The following is a 22531-nucleotide window of genomic DNA, read 5'->3' on the forward strand; positions in this document are numbered from 1 at the left end:
GAACATACATCACTGCGGAGTGAGTGAGAAGTGCTTGCACACCTCGTTCCTCTGCCATCCCTGCCATAGGGCAATGTATTGCCTGCTGGCTGGGCCATTTACCACCTTCCAGAACTGATTTCTCCCTGCAGAATCTCTTCCCACTTCCCAGTCTTTCCCAAATCCAGAGGCTTCCGGAACAACATAGCCCTAGGCTAGGACTTCCTTAATCAAAAAGTCTCAGAAAAAGTGTTTTTCTAATCCCAAAGCATCCACCTTACTAACCCTAGTGATGCAGGTTTAGCCACATTAAAAAAAAAAAAATGGCAGAAGTTTGAAATTGTAAACTTTATTCAATGGGCTCAATATTCAAGGTGTCCTGGGTCAGGCATTCAAAGCCTCGGAGCCCCTGTGCCTTCTTCCCTGTTTGGGGTTCGCCAGCAGGGGTCCACCTACAATTTTGTGCTTTACTTTCCTGTGGGCAGTTCCAAGGTATGGTGTCACTTCCCTTAAAAATATACTTTTTAATATATTACATAGGCTTATAATAGTTCGAGACAGAACAATTTTAGAATAAAATACCTTAGAAGAATTGGGTCCAGTAACAACTTAGGGCCTATAAAAGGGCCATTTCTGGTGTCTGTGAGAGTTGCACAGAGGTGGCTGGGCATGTCCAGGCTGTGTGAGGTCCTGGTTGAGCACAGGAAGTCTTCCTGGGGCACCAATGTCCCAGCAAATTTGGAAGACTCATTTAAATGTTAAAACGACAAACATGCTATGGAGTAGAATACAAAGTTTGTAATAATTTTAAGGTAAGATGTTTTAGGCATGAGAAGCTTCACTTCAGCACTGCTGTCCCAGATGGCTCCAGGGGGTCAATTAAGGCAACTTTGGTAGAAGTTTGAGAAATATGGTGCTTAAGAAAGTACCATCATACAAAAATGCGTAATTTTTTAAAAGGTGTGTTATGGCATTGGTTACTCCTTATTCTGCAGATAATTGGTAAACCACGGACATTTTTATTTTCTTATTTTATGTAACGTGTGCCAAAAAAGTTGTTTGAGTTGATGCATTTGTAAATTCAATACTTGTAAATGCAATAAGCACTTTTTAAGAAACTATAAAATAAATTCTTGTATAAATAATTACTCCCTGGTTATTAGTTTTGTATGTTTGAGTTTAATAAAATTATTTTTCTTAAAGTGGGTTTTTTCACTTATCTGTAAAGATAAACATCCACTCATCTTAAATTGGAAATAGTTCTTTATTAATTTGGCTTTCAAAAAATGTCATTTTATCAGTACCATTGAATTTATCTCACTCATGCCAATAAAAATTTAAGATGATGTTTATTGCTAAAGTTGAGTAGTATAAGAAGTATTTTTTAGATTCCTGACCATATTAAATATATAAGTTTTTCACTTCTAATATTTGTTTTGTTGTACATGCTTCATTCAGTTCAATCGTGCAGTTTCTCAGGGCAGCTGATTAAATAAGCGTGGAATGAACCAGGCTAATCCTCAAACTTGGTTTGGGATGTTGTACTCTTGATTACTCTAAGCAATTATATTAGAAAATATAAATGTTCAGGCATTTTCATTTACATGCTGTATGTGTCCAGCTACTTCCAAATGCTTTCTTGCGCTTCATACATATCATCTTCAGTAAGTGTTTAATAGGGTAGGCTTATTAAAGTTTTATTATACTTAATATAAAAGAGTGGAAACGAAGATAAAGTAGAATGGATAAAATGTCATTGAAATAATTTGGAGTACAATTTAAGTAAACTTTTTTATTAATTTGGAAATTTAAAAGCATGTGACTACAACTTAAGATGTGTCAAATATATTATTATGGAGAAAATAAGAACAATATTGTATTATTGGTTTCTAGATTTTTTGAAAAAGACTATTAACTTTAGTCTAAAAATATAAAAGATAAAACTAACTTAGCTGCCATATTTATTCAGTAACTATGTGGGTTAATCAACTGCCTATAGAAGATTTAAATAAGGTGTAGAGCAGAGTATAAGTATTATCAGCTAGAAAAGTACATTATTATATAGAAATTCTTACAGAACATTTATAATTTTTTCAGTGATTCTTTTACTATGATTATAATCTCTGTTACACAGGAAATACAAAAATGTTATTGACTTACCTGTTGTAGTGTGAAATAAGTTTTAAAATTTTAAATAAATTTTATTAGTCTACAGAGAAAGTGTGTGTTTTAATGGGAATATGATTAAATCAAGTCTTGTAAACTAGTAAATTAGCTTTGAATTGAAATAACTAAAACATTATTCATATTAAGTTAGAATATTGGGTAAAACCAGAATTGTGGCTATTCACTGCTCTGTAATTCAGGGCACAGCTCAGGGACAGGCTCTGAGCGTTAGGAAAATGCTAGTTTGTGTTGTGTTTTGCTGACAGAGTGATGTCTGTCTGCTACAAACAGAATTGTGGATATGTTGTTGAAGTGAAATTTTAATGAATTTTTATATTTTTTTATTTCATTATTAGGCTATCAGCTGCAAAGGTCAACACAGTATATCATATACTCTGTCAAGGAATCAGACTGTGGTGGTGGAGTATACACATGATAAAGATACAGATATGTTTCAGGTAACATCTTACTCTTTTTTTCATGGAAATTTTAGGACGTTATTCCTTCAGTTCTGTATTTTGATATGTGATCAGAACTTCTAGCACATAAGCTTTTGGTGAGGCCCCATGGGAAGAGGTGAGGATAATACAAAAATTATCCTTTTTGGTTTTTGAAAGATTAAGAAAACTTAATTCTAAAACTGCAAAAGTAATTATAAAGGCTACATTCTCAGATCTCAATGCAATAAAAATACTTTAATAGCAAGAATATTTTTATAGCCAGCTTCTTTTAAAAGCCGACATATTTAAAATACTTCCTAAGTAACAGTTGAATGAAAGATGACATCAAAACTACAACTATAGGCCTTTTAAAAAATAACTGGGTACATTATATGGCAAAACTCATGAAATATGACTGACAGTATACTCAAAAGAAATGTAAAAACTTTAAGGGCTTCTATTGGAAGGAAGGTAGGAAGGAAGGAAGAGTCAGAAGAGTCAAGGAATTAAACATTTGTCTCAAAAAGTTCTGTTTAAAAAAATAACAGTAAGAAAGTAGAGGACAGGCTGAGAGACAACAAGATGGTGGGATAGGTAACTGCCATACCCGCCACCTGCTATAACCACATCAGAATTATAACTAAAATACAGAACAACCATCATTCAGAAACTCCTGAAATCTAGCTGACCAGAAGTCCTGCAACTAGGGAACTGAAGAAGCACATCCAGACCAGTAAGAGGGGCGGAGACACAAGGTGGAATCTGGGATGAATCGCTGAGATGCAGTGGTGGTCCCCCACCCAGATGCAGCAATTTAAAGCCAGGAGGGGATATCTCGGCGGTGGAGGTTTCCTGGAGAGGAGAGGGGGGAGGAGCAAGGGTTCCCAGCCCCACATCAGGCCCCCCAGCCGAGGATTCCAGTGCTGGGAAGAGAAGTCCCCACAACCTTGGGCTGTAAAAATGAGCAGGGATTATGGCTGAGTGACGCAGAGACTGCTGGAGTCCCAGGCAGCTCCTCTTAAAGGGCCAATGCACGGACTTACTCAAACGTACTCCCTCTGAGCTCCAGTGCTGGGTAGCAGCTTGAGAGGAACCTGGGACATTTGGGGAGGAACTAACTTGCCTGGAATCAGGAAGAAAGCTGGAGGGGCAGCTTTCTCACAGAGAGCAGGCAGAGGCCATTGCTCCTTTGAAGAGCCCTCTCCCCACAGAGTGGCAGGCGCTTTTTCTGAATCTCCGTCAACCTGGCCCTGCCCTGGTGAATTCCTGAGACCCTGCCCCTCCCTACTTGCAAGCTCATCCAAGCCATTTCCAGTGGCTTTTTTATGCAAGTGGCCTCTCTAACCTCATGTTTAGGACTCTCCTAAAATCTCTCAAACAAGCAGCAGCTGGCCTCAGCATGCCCCATACCTCTCAGTAAGTAGCCCCAGGCCTGGCACTAGTGGCAACCTGCATTGGTTCATAATGTGGCCTCTCCTGGACACCTCCAAGTCCAACACAAGTAGCAGCCATCTACAGATTGCTGTGTAGCTCATGCTGGGGGGCTCTGGGCACGGCACAGGTAGAGGCTGACTTTGCATCCCAGGAGGCCCCAGAAACAGTGCATCCGGTGGTCAACTTCAACCATGCTAAATTACAAGCCTACTGCATCCACAAGTGACACACTCAAGGGGCAGACTCGGTGAACACTAAAGCCCCACTGAAGTAAATTCTGCTCCATAGGGGTGTGAGCTCTTCGCCTGTAGTTGCAACTGATCTTCACAGCTGATTGGCCTGGAGGTCAGTTCCTCCTAGTGATGCCAAGAGCAACCAAGGCTCAATTACAACAGGACAGTGCACACAGCCCACACAGGGGAGTACCTAGAAGGCCCAGCTCAGGTGACTGGGGAGACTGAGCCACTGGGCCCTACAGGACACTTCCTACACAAAGCCACTCTACCAATTCCAGGAGACATAGAAGCTCTACCTAATACATAGAAACAAACACCAGGAAGCAGCCAAAATGCAGAGAGAAAGAAACATGTCACAAATGAAAGAACAGAAGCAATGTCCAGAAAAAGAACTAAATGAAATGGAGCCAAGCAAGCTACTAGATACAGAGTTCAAAACAACAGTTATAAGGATGCTCAAGGAACTTAATGAGAATGTCAAGGATCTTAGTAAGACTTGTAAGGAAATTAGTGCGATCATCAATGACATGAAAAAGTACCAGTCAGAAATGAAGGCTATGCTAACTGAAAGGAATGATAATTTACAGGGAATCAACAGTAGAGTAGAGGACGCCAAGAATCAAATCAGCAATTTGGAATGTAAGGAAGCAAAAAACACCCAACCAGAGGAGAAAAAAGAAAAGATAATCCAGAAACATATAGTATAAGGAATCTCTGGGACAATTTCAAGCAGCCCAACATTCTCATTATGGGTAGAACCAGGAGGAGAAGAAAGAGAGCAAGAAATTGAAAACCTATTTGAAAAAATAATGACAGGAAATTTCCCCTACATGGTGAAAGAAATAGACTTACAAGTCCAGGAAGCACAGAGAGCCCCAAACAAGAGGAACCCAAAGAAGCCCACACCAAGACACATCATAGTTAGAATGCCAGAAGTTAAAAACAAAGAATTGTAACAGCAGCAAGAGAAAAGCAGTTAGTTACCTACAAGGGAGCACCTGTACAACTGTTTGCTGATTTCTCAACTGAAACTTTGCAGGCCAGAAGGGAGCGGCAAGGAGTATTCAAAGTGATGAAAAGCAAGAACCTACAACCAAGATTACTGTACCCGGCAAAGCTGTCATTTAGAACTGAAGGTTCGAAAATGACCTTCACAGAAAAGAAAAAGCTAAAGGAGTTCATCACCACCAAACCAGTATTAAATGGAATATTGAAGGGTCTTCTTTAAGAAGAAGCTAATGAACAAAAGGAACTGACAAACAAAATAGACCCAGAGACATTGAAGCATGCAACAGACAATCATATTTCAGAGGAAGGGAGGGGCTGGAGGGTGGGAAGAGATTAACCAAAGAAGTTATATACATATATGCATAACACATGACCACAAACAATAATGGGGTGAAGGCCTGGGGAGGGGGTGGGAGACAGATGGAGGGGGTCAGTGAGGGGAAAAAATGGGACACCTATAATACTTTCAACAATAAAGATAAGAAAAAAAAAAGTAGAGGACAGGTTCAGGAATAGTTCTATTGATACATATTAGGATGTCCAGAAAGTAGAAGGAAGGAAGTAATAAAGGAAAAAAGTAATCAATTCAAAATGAGAATTACTATATCTGAGATTTGGTACTTTAAAACAACAGAAAATTAAGGCTAATAAAATAAAAAGGCAAACACAAATTGGAAACCATGAGGTTTTGCATTTCTATATGGAGAGTTAGATTATTAATTAAATGTTGAACAGATGTCAAATAAGTATCATAAATACTGGCATCAAAAAGGGATAAAATCAGCTCTTACAAATAAGAAAATATGCTCAGCCTCACTTATAAAAAGAGAAATGTGAATTAAAATCACACAGTTACCGTTTTTCACGTACCAGATTGGCAGAAATCCAGAAGTTTTTGTCAGAGATAATGGGAGACATGCTCCTACATGCTATAAATTGGTACTACCTCTATGGGGCGATGATTTGGAAATACCTATGAAAAGTGACTCGGCTCTTCCCCTAAATCTCTGCTTCCTAGAGATTTACCTTGGAGATACCCCTGCATACGTGCAAAACATGTTTATCAAGCCACTGCTTGAGGCATGGTTTAATAATAAAAGATTACAAACAACCTAAACGTCTTTCGGTAGGAGACCAGTTCTGTGAATTAGAGGACAGCCATACAGTCGGGGCCTCCAAGACTATAAAACAAAATAAGAAAAAGCTCTACATGCAGACATAGAAAGAGTTCCAAGCATATTTAAAGAATTAAATATTAATACTATTAAATATATTGAGTCATTGATGGTATTATATTCAATTAAGATTACTTAATGTTGAGTGTTAATAAGGTAAATAATGTTATTAAATATATTAAAATTTAAATAGCATGTTGATCATTAAATATTAAGTTAGTATAATTAAATGTCTAAGTAATGCTTATATGTATCAAGTGAAGCACTTGCCTTTGTGGGGAAGAGGACCAGGCAGGTGGTATACAGGGAAGTACTTCATACTTTCTGATTTTTTGAATCATGTGAATGTGTTAGCTATTTTTTTTAAAAACCACTAAACAATTATAGATAAATAGATGGATAGTCAGAGCCATCATCATAGTCATAGGTATAGACATAGTTATATAAGTGCTAGTTTGAACTCAGAAGTAAGATTTATTATCAAATTTAGACAAAATATTAAATGGTTTTACTCTTTATGCCATTTCATTTAATAATATTCCAAATGGTTTTTCTTTCTGTTCTACCAAATAAAATCTCTAAGTAGTTTTAGATGGTAACATTAGCATCTATATAGTTGAGAAAATTGTTTAAGAATATCAACATTTTTTCAATAGTTTCTTAAAACAAGTGTAGGTGTGTTTATGTCACAGCGATTAGGCTCAGTCATAATCCTCCATTCATCAATTTCATTTCTTGAGTGTGTACTACTACGTGCCAGATACTCATCTAGTTCCTATACATAGTAAGCTAAGGCTTCCCTCTCCTGGAGCGTACATTCTAGAGGAGGCAAAAGACCACAAACATGCAGGCATTCCAGGCAGAGGGCCAAGTCCCCAAGGCAGGAGCTGAGTGAAGGAGGAGGGAAATGAAATGAGATGACCTTGGAAAGGTAGGCAGAGGCAGGAGAGGTAAGGCCTTTAGGCCAAGTAAAGAACTTGGGTTTTATTTTAGGAGTTTGGGAGAAGCCATTGGAGGATTTTAAGCAAGAGAGAGGTATAACCTGATTTATGTTTTCAAAAAATATCTCCAACTACACTGTACAGAGGAGAATGTAGGAGGCCAGTGTGAAACTGGAAGACCAGTTTGGAGGCTTACCAAGGTAATGCAATCCAAGAAAGAGCTGATGGTAACTGGAACTAAGGTAGGGAAAGATGTGTTTTGGAGGTAGTGTTGACAGGATTTAAACAAGGTTAAACATGGGTGTGAATGAAAGTATCAAGGGTAATTCTTAGGTATTGATTTTTAGCTTGAGCAAATTGGATGTCAGTCATTGACATAGGGAATCTAGGGATTGAAGAGGGGAATCCAGGTTCTGTTTGGAATGTGTTACATTTAAGATGCTTGTTAGACATCCAAGTGGACACTGAGTGTGCTCGTCTGAAGCGTGGGGGAGAGATCGGGGCTTTATGGTTAATAAATGGGATTCAATGAGATTATCCAGGGAGAGAACAGAAAGAGAAGGGAAGGGAGTTATTTACCAACTAGCCTGGAAGGGTTTCATTATTTGAATACTAGGTACAGATGTGCCAGGATCTGCCGGCTGAGTATAAGCCCTGGAACCCTCAGCAAGAGAGGTTTCAGTAGAGCCACTGGGAGGGAAGCTCAGTGGGAGTGGGTTGAGGAGACAAGTTAAGGGAATGAGTAAGGAAATAGAGGTAGTAACTAGTGACAGTATTTTAAAGAAGTATTGCTGTTAAGTGAATCAGAGAAATGAGCCAATAGCTTGAGGGCTCCTTGCAGGCAAAGGAAAGTGTTTTTTAAATATGAGACTAGTCTAGAGCACTGCTACTCAAACTACTCAGCAGAGCAGCGAAATGTCTGTTAACAGTACAGAGTGAGATGAGTAGGACATTGGAAACTGTTATAGCAGTTTGGTATTCCTGAAACATCAAAACAGGTCTAATACTCATTTTTATTATATTTTTATAAGGTATTCATGGCAAATTGAAATTTAAAAAACAAAAACACAGGTTCTTTACTCCACAGAGGCACAGTGTGAGAAGCTTCAGGATGTGTTTGATAGCTGATGGCATGATCCAGTCTCAACAAAGAAATTGATGATTCAGGGGAGAGAGGAGGCAGGAGAAAATATCCGGAGCAAAATCCTTAGGAGGTAGAGAATATTGGGATCTCAGGCATCAGTGGAGAGATTGGTCTTGAATAGCAGCTGCAGTATTTCATTCTTGTTATAGGGGGGAAGCCAAATAATGTTATAGGTGCAAGGACATAGGAAGGGTTGGTCTGGGAAACTGGAGGGAGGCCCTTTCAGGTGCTCCCATTCTTACTATCTTACCTGTACTGACTTCGACCGACAACCAGGCAAACCCCAACTTTTCTCATTTATGTTAAAATTTAAAGTGCTGAATGATGCTGTGTCTGTGAGTATCAGCAATAGGGATTACAATTCTCCCTATGGCTACTGTATGAATGTCAGCACTGTATGAATATGAGATGAAATTCAGAAACACCTTGGCTTATCTACCGTACTTCCCTTAAAATAATGTAGAGTTGATCCAGTAAACAAAAGAAAGGGCAGGATCCAAGTTTTCCACAGTGGGTGAGTTTTCAGCAGGAAAGTGGCTCTGTTTTTTTTCTGGCAAAAGCACCCTGAAGTTTGTTTCATACAGAGGAAATTATACTAGCGCTGTAGGTTAGATTTAAGTGGAAGTGAATTGATAAACAAATCTTATATGACCAGCCAGATAAGTATCATGACTTGAAATAATTGATCCTAGCAGTATGTTCCAGTTGGAATAAAATGCCACATATTGCAGTCAATTTCAGTTAATTCATCAAGACATTAATTTAATACATTGGGACGAAATCAGAATGGCCTTTCTTGAAAAGAATAATCTCTGTAGACAAGGAGCCATGTGTGACATTTTACTAGAGTGTGGTTTTAGCTTTGAGCTTCTAACAGAACCTAAAAGGCATTACCCTCTACCATGGAGGTGGCAGAAATTAGATCAGAGACTGTCGTTGTGAGAACTCTGGCTTTTGTTTGGTGACCAGGCAATTTTAGAACTTTTCCCATTTTACTCCTAAGCTTCATTGGAACAGAAGTTCAGGTTTGTTTCTGAGTTTGGAGTAGCCTTTATTTTCTCCTTTTCACATTCTTATATTTGTGAAATACTTTGCGTAAGTATTTGTTACTTCTTTAATTGAATAAAAGCGTTTTAAAGGAAAATAAGTCAGACAGAGAGAGATAAATACTGTATAACATCACTTACATGTGGAACCTTTAAAAAAATCAAAATCATAGAAACAGAAGAATGGTGGTTACCAGGGGTTGGGGAAGGCGGTGGGGGATGTTGGTCAAACAGTGCAAACTTCCAGGTGTAAGATGAATAAATTTGGAGGATATAGTGCTGCATGGTGACTATAGTTAATGCTGATTATATACTTGAAAGTAGCTAAGAGAATAGCTTAAAAAAGGGCTTTAAAAAAATTGGAGCAGTCTAAATCAGAGCTTCTGACTACACACTCAGCTTTAACTTGAATCTAGCAGGGAGAAGATTCTGCAACTTCAGAAAGATGAATTGTATGATGATATGATTTTGTAATATCTCTAATTTACATTTTATGTTACATTTTTAAACAACTTATAGGTTTTCTAAACCTGAAATGCATACATTCAGGCAATATGCATCTAGTTAAGTTGATGAGTTTCAGTGTGCCCAGTGGTTTAGTTTATTCCAGGCACATTTCATTAGAACAAGAAATTAAGGTTTGTAAACGAGAAAGTAGATGTCCGTTGTTGGTTGGTTTGAGATAGAGTATGCATGAGAATGTATATATGAGATTTACAAAAGAAATTTAATATTGTTCCAGGAAACAAGCAGAGCTAAATTATGTAAGATATAGTAATACTGTTCCCTTTTATGCATTTGGATAAAAAGTGTATTGCATTGCTTATGTTTTAGATAGAATTTTGAAATCAGGGTAAAGAAACCTGGGAAATTAACTTTTGGGGACCTTACATGTATACATCTGTGTTCCTCTCATTGGCAGCTTCAGAATCAAAGTCACTATTTTTAGAACATTAATATGTTTAGCGAGAAATGATTCATTTACATATAAATGATTTTAAGTTAAGAAGTCTCTTTGGCATATGTAACATTTATCACTGTTTTCCAGTTAGAGATTCATAGAACATTATTACATAAACATTTTACTATTGTATCTTGAGATTTCTTATTTTTAAACAAATACTTCTCCTTCTTCACAGGACAAAGTTATACCTTCCTTATTTGGATTTATTGAATATGAAAAGCTTTGTTAGGACTGTAAGATCTGGCCAATGAAATATATTCTTTCTGACAGCATTTAAACTTACCAAGGAAAGAAAGCCAATATAATATTACTGGCAACTTTTTAGACTTTCCCAAGAGAGTTTTTTTAAAAACCTCAAATTGAAATGTTAAGGTCAGCTTTTAAAATCTTTGATTTGATTGCATCCAAACTTCTTACACTGAGAAATGGTAACAGGTATTTGATCTTATGTCTGGGTTAGGGCTGTCCTTGCTCTGTGCTATGAGTCCCTGGTGGATTGACTTAGTGGGCACAGCCAGTCCCTGGAGCTGGACAAAAATGGGGGCTAGAGTTTGTTTTTTGTTGCCTTCCTTTAAAATCTTGTTTTTTCCCACCTGGAAGCACACACACATGCACGCGCGCTCACACACACACGATTTGCCATAAAAGTAATGCTCCTGTCTGATTCAAGATATGCAGTCTGTTTGGGGTAAGATCTCTTCCTCCAGAATAGAAACTGGAGCTTTTCTTCTAACATTTAGAATCTGATGGTTGGTTACCATAAAATCTCCTTAGTTCAACAATAAAAGGAGCAGAACTGAACTTTTTCCTTAATTTCTGACCTCCAAAGCAGAGATAATGAATGTTACAAGAATCCTGAACATTCACCCCATTTGAGCAAATTATGGTGACATGATATTTTTCAAATGAGTTGGGAGTGTTTTGATTTACTTAGGTGGGCAGATCAACCGAGAGCCCTATTGACTTCGTCGTCACAGACACGGTTTCTGGCGGTCAGAACAGTGACGAAGCCCAGATTACACAGAGCACCATATCCAGGTTTGCCTGCAGGATTGTCTGTGACAGGAACGAGCCTTATACAGCACGGATATTTGCAGCCGGATTTGACTCTTCCAAAAACATATTTCTTGGAGTAAGTACTATTAATAAGTACCTTGTTTCAAGAAAAACACCATTATCATATATGACATGTAACTGTAACCAAACATTTGATTTACGTGATGCCTCTAGTTAAATTTTGAGATTTTTGTTTTCAGATGGCCAGTTTGAAAAGCTGTTATTAAAAGTCTGAAAATTGTTTTCATTACTTATTGTTTTATTTGCTATAGTAATTATAATATGTACAGTAATTAGTTTTTAAAGTATATCTCTTAACATCATGCAGAATGTACTTATGGTAGTTTTAAGGAGTTCATTTTCATAGGGAAAAATAAGTGGTCAAATATAGATAATTAGGGTTCAAAGGAATATGTTAATTATTTGTCCATTCAGAAATTGACTGTTTGCTGTGCTCCATATTGGGTTATAGATGTGATACCACAGAAAGCAAAACATTAAAAATCTCTCCTTCATAGGGTTTTCATGTAAATTGAACCCAAAAGTTTTAGTGAGGATCCAGTTTTCATATAGTTTCTTTTTGAATCTGGACATTTTTGTAGGGCAAATAAAAACACCCAAATGGCCTAAACCATAACAAAAATGTATTATCCCACATCACAAGAAGTGCCAAAGAAGGCCAGCTGCAGGGTTGGTTAATTCGGCGGTTCTGTGACCTGAGACCAGGTTCTTTGTCTTGCCCCCGCCTCATTGGGTACATTAGCTTCCTCGGGCGAGGTCTTCTCGTGGGTGAGAAATGGCTCTTATGCTACCACACATCCCCTGCTGAAGAAGAGGTGCAGATGCACTGTTTATCCCTTGTCTCTTTGTAGAGCAAAGAAACCTACCTTTCCAGGAAGCCTCTCGGAAGACTCACTAAGGTCCCACTGGCCAGAACTCGGCCACATGCCCACCCCTGAACAGTCATTGGCAAGGGGCTGGGATCATCATAACTGGCTTATCGTAATCAGGGTTTACCCGAGTTACGTGAACAACATCTGACTCTGTCCCCAGGAGAGAAGAGTGAAATCAATGTGGTGCAGTCACCCAAGTGTCGGTCCTGCCATTATATCAAGCCACCTATGAGGATGTCAATACTGATTCGGATGAAAACATAGTAGCCGCAAATTGTTGGCTTCACATTTGTTGAAATTTTGTATGTTTAATATAAATATTTTCCCTTCTTCTGCACATTTCCCTGATAATGAGTTCATACAAAGCATCTTTAGATAATGAGATGAAAGCACTGCAGAAATAAACTGAAGAATTCACACCAGATTCTGGAATCACCTGAGGGGGTGGGGTGCGGGGATGAAAAAGAATCTCTGAGGGAGAGGCCTAGGCATCAGGTTATATTGTTTTTAAGCTCCCAAGTCATCCATTTTACCACTTCTTTCATATTGTTGGGCTAATTGCATATTTTATGCTTCTGATTATTAGCTTTAAATAGAAAATGAAAATTCACCACTTTCCTCCCCTTTGCTCCTACCCAATATTTTAAAGAGATTCTAGAATCCCTTCATTTAGCATGCTTTTTCTGCTCTCCAGGAAAAGGCAGCAAAATGGAAAAACCCCGATGGCCACATGGATGGGCTCACTACAAACGGGGTCCTGGTGATGCACCCCAGAGGGGGTTTCACTGAGGAGTCCCAGCCCGGGGTCTGGCGTGAGATCTCCGTCTGTGGAGATGTGTACACCTTGCGAGAAACCAGGTCGGCCCAGCAGAGAGGAAAGCTGGTAAGTAGACTTCACTCTGAAAAACGCAGCGGACTATAAAAACCTAATCAGGGACTGCCCTTTTCCTCCCCTGCAACTCAGAGCCTCTGTGCAGGTGTGAGTGCTGGGCACCTCTGGCCAGGAGGGCAACAGTTCTGAAAGCAAGAGGGAAGTGCCTTATGTCCTTTAACAGTTAAGCTTCTCTCATGGCGGAAGAAATTATCTTTTGCTCCTTACAACCTGAGAGCATAATCTTTCATTATATCCTTCACCACAAAAGTCCACTTAAATTCACTTTAAAAAGAAAACTTAATTTTAGTGTAAAAGTTTATTAATTTGGAAAAATCCTAAACAGTCTAGGACTAATTAGTGAAAATTGTGATTTACAGAATTATTTATTAGGCTTTCTGGAACTAAAACATAATTAAGTTAGCTTTTTTTTTTAGTCTATAGTAAGGAATTAATACATAATTCCCTATATAACTCACCAAAATGGTAACTACTGCTTTTCGCTTGAAGTAATTCATATAGTGCATTGACTTGGTGTGTTAATATTTTCCTGGAACTATTACTACTAATCCCAAATGCCCTAAAGCAGTTGGTTCTTTAACCCTTTCTTCTATGGAGAATGATTATAATACTTTAAATGAGAAGCTGTGGGTTTCTGATCTTGCTGTAGCTGTGGGGCACAGCACACAAGGTTCTTTTTTTTATTTGAATTTATTGGGGTGACATTGGTTCACAAAACCATACACGTTTCAAGTGCACAACTCAACAGAACATCATGTGCACACTGCATCGTGTACTCACCACCCAAAGTCAAGTCTCTCTCTGTCCCCACTTATCTTCTTTGCCCACCTCCACCTTCCCCCACCCCTTTCCCTCTGGCCAGCACCATTGTTGTGCCTGTCTGTGTGTCATATATATACATAGGTAGATAGATAGATATTTTTGCTTAATCCCTTCACCTTTTATCACCCAACCCCCCTTCCCTCTGACATCTGTCAGTCTGTTTTATGTATCTGTGCTTCTGTTTCTGTTTTTTTTGTTTGTTAATTTTGTTGATTAGATTCCACAATGAGATCACATGGCACTTGTCTTTCTCCGAGTGCCTTATTTCACTTAGCATAATATCCTCCAGGTCCATCCATGCTGTCGCAAAAGGTAAGATTTCCTTCTTTTTATAGCTGAGTAGTAGTCTATTGTATAAATGTACACAGCCTTTTTATGCAGTCATCTAAAGGTTCTTAGTAAATTTTCCACTCTAGTACTTTTCATTGTTAGATAGAAGCTAGAACAAGAGAAACAAATATTTTCATCAAAGGGACTTCCATGGAAAAAATACAGGGAAATAGAGGATTGATATAGCATTTTTCAGAGAGAAATATTTTTAAGATGGAAAAAGAAGATGGGGAACTGTTTTACTAACTTGGTTTGCTTTTCTTTACTGGCTGTTTATTTTCAGGGAAATTTTAAAATTTCTCTTTTATACCATTATTCAGCTATAGGTACAGCTTCTTTGTTTGATGATAAAGCCAGGTCTTGGAGCATCATAGCTGAGTAAAGATGAGAAATATTTTCTAAGAAAGGCCAAGTAAATTCAGTAAACTTTGTCTAAACACTTTTAAAAGAGATTGTAAATAAGGAAGAGAATCTGAAAGCAGTTTTTCCAAATAATTTCTTGTCTCCTATCATCAGATAATGTTACACAGCACTGACCTAGGCTGGCCAGACTGGTTATTAGTCATTCTCACAGCAACAGTGAGAAGTCAGTGAAAGGTTGTGATTGTAGGCACTGCGTCAACGTTTCAGAGCCATCATTAGCTCCTAATTTAATCTACACGTCTCCACAGGGGGAAGTGGAATTGTCCCCATTATATGGATGAGGGAGGAAGGTATGGCACAGAGAGGTTAAATATTGCCCAATGTCCCAGAGTTAGAAGGTGGCACCAGATTGGATTGAAACTCGGGTCCCCCTGATTGAGAGTCTGGACTCCTAGCCCCCACTCAGTATGGTCTTATGGGGAGTCACACCTGGCTCTCACCTGAGATGGTTCACACCAGAGCAGTTGCCTCCTGGGTAAATATAAATCATATGCAGCAATGCAGGAAGGGCTTGTTTGTCCAGGAGGGCACATCCTGGATGCTTGTCTTGCCCACTCTGATAATTGTGTGGTGACCCAGCTCACACTTCTACCATATGCCGGAGAAGTCTACAGTGCTACTGAAACAGCTCCAAAATAGCTTGTGTGAATGGATTGCATTAAATATAGACTAATTTTAAAGCTTTCCCTGTAAGTGATTCTCAGATCTACGTAAAGCTGTGCTGTACTATTTGATCACATACGACTGACCCAGCCAACAATAAAGGTTTCCAGTTTCTGTCTGTCTGATTTTGGACTTGTGACACCGTGGGGATGAAGGGATCCATACTCCCTGTGACCCCCGCTTGTTAACTTGGAGAGCAGTTTGTCTCTGTCCGAGATAGAAACTTGCTGATTCTTTGCACTTCCATTCCAGTGTGTGACTCTTTGGTCTTGTACATGTTGATGGTAGCAGTTGATATAAATTGTGTCTATCTGAAGATATCATTTGTAACTTAATATGGGAATATTGAGACTAGAGTGGTAAGCTAGGAGTCCAGAATATTTGTTATGACAACAGTCGAGGCCCCCTGGTAGAGAGGGTTTTGTATTAATATCAGTATATTCCGTTTTTAACAAGAAGTCACCACAGTTGCTCATTATTACAGCACATGATGAGCCCCTTGGTCCTTCGTACTTGATCCCCATAATTAAGTGTGGGGGAAATATTTTTTTCAGGAGCTTAAACCCCTGAGTAAATAAATGGGCAAATGAACTGTGACTTGTGTCCTGCTCATTTGCCTGGTTAATGGTAACATGGTAACATTTATCATACGGCGCCAGTAGACTCTTGAGTATTTTATCAAATTATATTTGAGATATTTTATTAAACCATATTGGCTTTGTATAAAATTAGTTAAATTCAGTTAAGTTGATTTGCTTACCTAATTTTAGGTGAAATTATAAAAATACCCATAGGGTTACCTGGCCGATGTGGCTCAGTTGGTTGAACTTCCTTCTGTGCCCCGAAAGGTGGTGGGTTTGATTCCCGGTCAGGGCACATACCTGGGTTGGGGGTTCGGAAGGCAGTTGATCGATGTTTCTCTCTCATGTCAGTGTATCTCTCTCTCTCTCTCCCTTCCTCTGTCTAAGCATTTTCTCCGGTGAGGCTTTTTTTTAAAATTAAAAAGAAAACAGTGTTACTACACAAGTGCTGTGTTAATTCTCTCTCACATATCACTGAAAGCAACCCTATGAAGTCAGTGTTGTTATTGTTACTATTTATAGATGAGGAAGTCAGGGCTTGCTCAGCTCTTAAGTGGCAGATGGGGATTTGAATTCCCTTCTCCAAACTTAGCCATTGATATTTTAGGGCCATTAGGTTGTAACTGTCTTTCACGTTCACAACCCTGTCTATTCCTTGTGCCTCCTCCTTGCACTTTTATTTTTGTAGAGTTTAATAAAAGTCCTTCCCCAGCCTCTGTACAGTGGCATCTTTACCATTCTGCTCCCCACACACTGTATTCTGGAGAAAAGCTACTCATTTTGTTCACAGATAGTGGCAGCACATAAGAAATAACAAATAAGAGGGAAACGGATTACTGTTTGGGCAGCCACTATATATTAGTGGCTCTGAAGGCAGGCCACAGATTCCAGTCCTGCTTCTTCCACGCAGTAGCTCTGCATTCTAAATCAGTGACATCCCAAATGTTGAGTCAGGGTTCACCGAGAGAGGGGTAATGTGGGGTGGGGTGCGCAGTTCTACTCAAAGGACATGCTTGTGCACACCTGTGGACAGTCCAGCTTGGTGTATTCATAGACTCGAGCTCTGTGCACTCAGCCTGGGGCAGCCAGCCCTGTTTCACAGTTTGCTACAACGGCAGAGGTCAAGTTGGCCATATTGTGAATATTAAAAAGTTTGGGCTTCATCCTGACGGCAGTGGGGTGCCAGCACAATCCTTTGAGCCAGAGAATGACAAAATTTCTGATCTTCTCATACCTCTCTTCCCCTTACATGATTCTTTTCCTGCACCCCAGCCTTAGTGGGGGTGCCCTGGCTCTTCTTCGGTCTCCCTGCCCTCCCAGGGACCCTGCTGGGCAGTCTCATCCATTCTAGGGCTTCACTTAGATGCTGACAAGTCCCAGATGTGCTTCTCTGAGCCACATCTGTCTCAGAGGCTGCAGTCCCACGTGCCTTCTGGCATTACACAACAGACACTCTACATGGCCCGCAGAGCCCGCACACCCAAAACTGACCTCACTCTCTTCTCCCCAAAACCTACCACTTCTAGATCGTCTGTTCAAGGAAAGTCCTGTTCTACATAGACAGTGAAGCCAGTACTTTTCCCACCTCCAGTCTTACACCCATCCAGCCCATCTTCCACACTTCTGGAAGGACCTTTTGGAAAGGCAAATCTGTTCTTTCATAGCTTCCTAAAACTCCTCATTGACTCCCTTCGGGCACCAAGGCCAACCGACCTCTCCAACCTGGGCCTCTTGTCCTGCCCTCCCCCACATCCTGTGATGGCCCCACCCAGCTACGTCAGCTACCTCCTGAACCTCGTTGAACTCCTTGTTCCTTGATGCATGAGGTGTTTGGCCTTTTCATGCCTCCTCTCCCACCCGCTGACTCTTGATTATATCTTTTTCCAATCTCTGTTCAAGGAAGACCTTTTAGAAACCATTTCTGACTTGACATCATCAGAGTAACAGTAACAAACGTTTACACAATGCTTACTGCATGCCAGGCATTGTTCTAAGCACTTCATTTGTAATAACTCTTTTAACCCTCACATTCCCCTAACCTACATTTTACAGAAGAGGAAACTGACATACTGTGACTTTTTTTTTTTTTTAATATATCTTTATTGATTCCAGAGAGAGGAAAGGGAGAGAGAGAGAGAGATAGAAACATCAATGATGAGAGATTCATTGATTGAGCCCACAACCCGGGCATGTGCCCTGACCAGGAATCGAACCCTGATCGCCTGGATCCCAGGTCGACGCTCAACCGCTGAGCCATGCCCGGCCGGGCCATACTGCGACTTTAACTGCCCAAGGTCACAGGGCTAGGAAGTGACCAAGCCAGGATTCACACCCAGGCAGTGGGCTCCAGAGTCCACACTCAGGGCCACTGTGGTGATGTTGCCTCGCATAGCACTTGCAACACCTTACTAACCTTCAGCTGGAGCTTGTCTGACTCCCACTGCTAAGGAGCAAGGCTGTGCAGGATAGGGGTGAGATTTCATTGGTCTTGCACCCTGGGCTTAGAAAGCACATGCGGCAGGTGGAGGCAGCAGTTAGATTCCTGCTGACCTAACTGTGCTCTTGTCAGCTGTTCATCAGTCTTGTGAGCACCTTGGTGCTTATCCCAGCCATCCTCTCAAAAATGAAGGCTCCCACTGAACAGTTCTGTTCCAGGTCTTAGGAGGGCAGGATGAAAGATAGATTGTTTATAAGCTAGGGGTCACCTGGAGCCACCTGGACACTGCAGTCATGATTGCAGTGCTCCGTGGGGTCTCTGGATCGGCTCTGGCTAGACGAGTGTGGTCTTTACTGGATGAACTGGTAGGACATCTCCCGTCCCTGATGGGATCAAAGAGTAATCATATTATTGACTTAAGGAGGAAAAATAAAAATCTAAGCAGCTTTGTGCTCACTGAAATTACCTCTATGTTGATTGAACACGTCCAGCTAGGTAGATTGTGCTTAGGGCTTTGTGCCTGTGGGGCATGTGTATCATATCCATTGTTCAAATGGGGAAACGGGGGTCAGGGAGAAGCAGCTACACCCCCAGTCCTGCCTTGAGTGTGGTAAACTGCCTTCCTGTGCTTACTTCAAAGATGACTTGTTTATTTTGAGGGGAGAGAATGTCTGTGATTCACTGAATTTTGCTTTTTAAAGGCATATCTGTCAAACTGTTCTAGGTGGAAAGTGAGACCAATGTGCTGCAGGATGGCTCCCTTATTGACCTGTGCGGGGCCACTCTTCTCTGGAGAACTGCGGACGGCCTTTTCCATGCCCCAACTCAGAAACACATAGAAGCCCTGCGCCAGGAGATCAACGCGGCCCGGCCACAGTGCCCTGTGGGGCTCAACACCCTGGCCTTCCCCAGCATCAACAGGAAGGAAGTGGTGGAGGAGAAGCAGCCCTGGGCCTACCTCAGCTGTGGCCATGTGCATGGGTACCACAACTGGGGCCATCGCAGCGACACCGAGGCCAACGAGAGGGAGTGTCCCATGTGCAGGACTGTGGGCCCGTACGTGCCGCTCTGGCTCGGCTGTGAGGCCGGGTTTTACGTAGACGCAGGACCGCCAACACACGCCTTCACCCCGTGTGGACACGTGTGCTCAGAGAAGTCTGCAAAATACTGGTCTCAGATCCCGCTGCCTCATGGAACTCACGCGTTTCATGCTGCCTGCCCTTTCTGTGCCACGCAGCTGGCTGGGGAACAGAACTGCATCAAATTAATTTTCCAGGGTCCTGTTGACTGATGCCCTTGACTTGACAGCCATGTACAACTTTATTAACACATTACTGTGAAGATTTTTGCCACTAACTCTCGATTTTACCTTTTTATAATGCTGTTTATTGGGGGGGGGGACCCTGAGGTTGGGAGGAAAGAGGGAGCACCCTGAGGCTGGGAGGAAAGAGGGAGCATAGTGATGAAACATGCTAGGAGTTGAACAGATACCAATGGTGTGTTGCATGCTCCAGACAGTAGCAGCAGCATCGAAGTCTGCCTGATAACCACGTTATCTTTGTGATGATTGGATTTCAAACGCCATGCTTTTATTTTAACCTTGGGTTTTTAAACAAGTTTTGTTTTGTTTTTTTCCTTTGTAGCCTTGGGCACAACTTTAAATCATATTTTACAAATGAAGAAATTTATTCTAAAGTTGTTGGCTCATAATATGCCACGATCCATGCTGCAGGGTATAGGTGTTACCTGAGAGATGTGTGACATCTGGAAATACTTGATACAACAGGCTAGAATCTGACCAGATACCAAAGGGCGGCTTTGTAAAATGTTATTGGTGGACCAGAGACCTTAGGCACAGGTGGTGGTTTTGAAATCTGGGCCTTTTTTCTGATTTATTTTTCTTTTGGGAGAAAATATTCATATGTTCTGTTTTCTTTTTATTAACTTTGGTGGAATTTAATTATCTTACACACACATTCACCAAATACCTTGGCATTTCAAACAAAGAATTTTCGGTAACTTTTTAGTCTGCCTTTTGTTATTTTTGTCTAGTATATTTTGTCCTTGATATTCATCAAACATGGCCAGAACTGTGCAGCTGATTAAAATGTAGCAACTTTAAAAACATTCATTCACTGAGGGTGATTATTGCAGCAGTAAACATGGCCAAGGTACTATAACGTCAAGTTTATTTGCTTAACAAATTGTTTTAAGATTTAAGAGCGATTAAAAATGAGATTTTATCTGGTGCACACGTTTATACTAGAGAGATAAGAAAGGCTAGGCTCCAAAGGGTATTTTGTTATCCAATTACTGCAACCTGACTTTGGGGGGAAGAGGAAGAATGGTAGGGGGAGGGAGAGAAAGGGGAAGAGTTTCCAAACTTGTCTCCAGTGACATTTACACATCACAAGATAAAATTGCCACTTACAACCCAGGAGAGCTAAACCTCCCTGGGTTGGCCTGGGTGCTCGAGCAGAGCCATGGGTTCTCTGGCCCTGCAGTTGTGCGCTCTCCTCTGCCTGGCAGCTCACTTTGTTTCTGGCAGCCCCATCATGAGCCTGGAGCAGTCGCCTCTGGAAGAAGACACGCCCCTCTTCGATGATGCCTTCTCAGAGCAAGATGGTGTTGACTTGGACACACTGCTGCAGAGCATGAAGAATGAGTTTCTCAAGACATTGAACCTGTCTGACATCCCTACGCAGGATTCAACCAAGGTTGACCCACCAGAGTACATGTTGGAACTCTACAACAAATTTGCAACAGACCGCACCTCCATGCCATCTGCCAGTATCATCAGGAGTTTCAAAAATGAAGACTTGTTTTCCCAACCAGCCAGTTTTAATGGGCTCAGAAAATACCCTCTCCTCTTCAATGTGTCCATCCCTCACCATGAAGAGGTCATTATGGCTGAACTCAGGTTGTACACACTGGTGCAAAAAGATCGCATGATACATGATGGAGTGGACTGGAAAATTACCATTTTTGAAGTACTCGAGAACACAGAGGACAATGAGGAAAGAAACATGCTGGTCTTGGTGTCAGGGGAGACCTATGGAACCAGCAATGAGTGGGAGACTTTTGATGTCACCAGTGCCATCAGACGTTGGCAAAAGTTGGGCTCATCCACCCACCAGCTGGAAATCCACATTGAGAGCAGACATGATGAAACCGAGGACACTGGCAGGGGACACCTGGAAATAAACACCAGTGGCCAGAATAAGCATGTCCCTTTACTTGTTGTGTTTTCTGATGACCAAAGCAGTGAGAAAGAACGGAAAGAGGAGCTGAATGAAATGGTCACCCAGGGGCTAGACAACCTGGATGATTATTCCAGTGGACCTGGGGAAGAGGCTTTGCTGCAGATGAGGTCAAACATTATCTATGACTCCACTGCCCGCATCAGAAGGAATGCCAATGGAAACTACTGCCAGAGGACCCCACTCTACATCGACTTCAAGGAGATTGGCTGGGACTCGTGGATCATTGCCCCACCTGGATATGACGCCTATGAATGCCGTGGTGTTTGCAACTATCCCCTGATAGAGCATCTCACAACCACAAAACATGCAATTATCCAGGCCTTGGTCCACCTCAAGAATTCCCAGAAGGCTTCCAAAGCCTGCTGTGTGCCCACCAAGCTGGAGCCCATCTCCATCCTCTATTTAGATAAAGGTGTTGTCACCTACAAGTTTAAATATGAAGGCATGGCCGTCTCTGAGTGTGGCTGCAGATAGAAGAGTTGTGTCGCTTATTTAATAACTATATGTGTATTAAAAAAATGAGATTTTACTTTTTAAAACTATTTGTTGGGGCTTCATAACTTTTATTTTCTTCCTTAAGAAAACTAACCCAGCTGGCATGGCTCAATAGTTGAGCATCGACCTATGGTCCAGGAGGT

The 22531-nt window shown here is 40.8% G+C and overlaps 1 protein-coding gene and 1 pseudogene across 3 annotated transcripts in view; both read left to right on the forward strand.

Annotated features, from left to right (window-relative positions):
* PELI2 (pellino E3 ubiquitin protein ligase family member 2) overlaps positions 1-19921 on the forward strand; it is a gene marked incomplete at its 3' end in the record, with an annotated part of 154613 nt that extends 134692 nt beyond the window's left edge. For both annotated transcript variants that reach the window (XM_081151903.1, XM_081151904.1), the window contains 4 exons: positions 2502-2603; positions 11468-11665; positions 13177-13365; positions 19355-19921. In XM_081151903.1, coding sequence (XP_081008029.1) covers positions 2502-2603; positions 11468-11665; positions 13177-13365; positions 19355-19921 — 1056 coding nt within the window. The remainder of the gene's footprint in view (positions 1-2501; positions 2604-11467; positions 11666-13176; positions 13366-19354) is intronic.
* Positions 19922-21113: 1192 nt separating this feature from the next.
* Positions 21114-22367, forward strand: LOC308564149 (bone morphogenetic protein 10 pseudogene; annotated as a pseudogene). The gene has a single exon. The product of its transcript is annotated as a bone morphogenetic protein 10 pseudogene (transcript).
* The last annotated feature ends 164 nt before the right edge of the window (positions 22368-22531 follow it).

Source organism: Miniopterus schreibersii, assembly GCF_964146895.1.
Source record: "Miniopterus schreibersii genome assembly, chromosome: 1".
Lineage (NCBI taxonomy): Eukaryota > Metazoa > Chordata > Mammalia > Chiroptera > Miniopteridae > Miniopterus > Miniopterus schreibersii.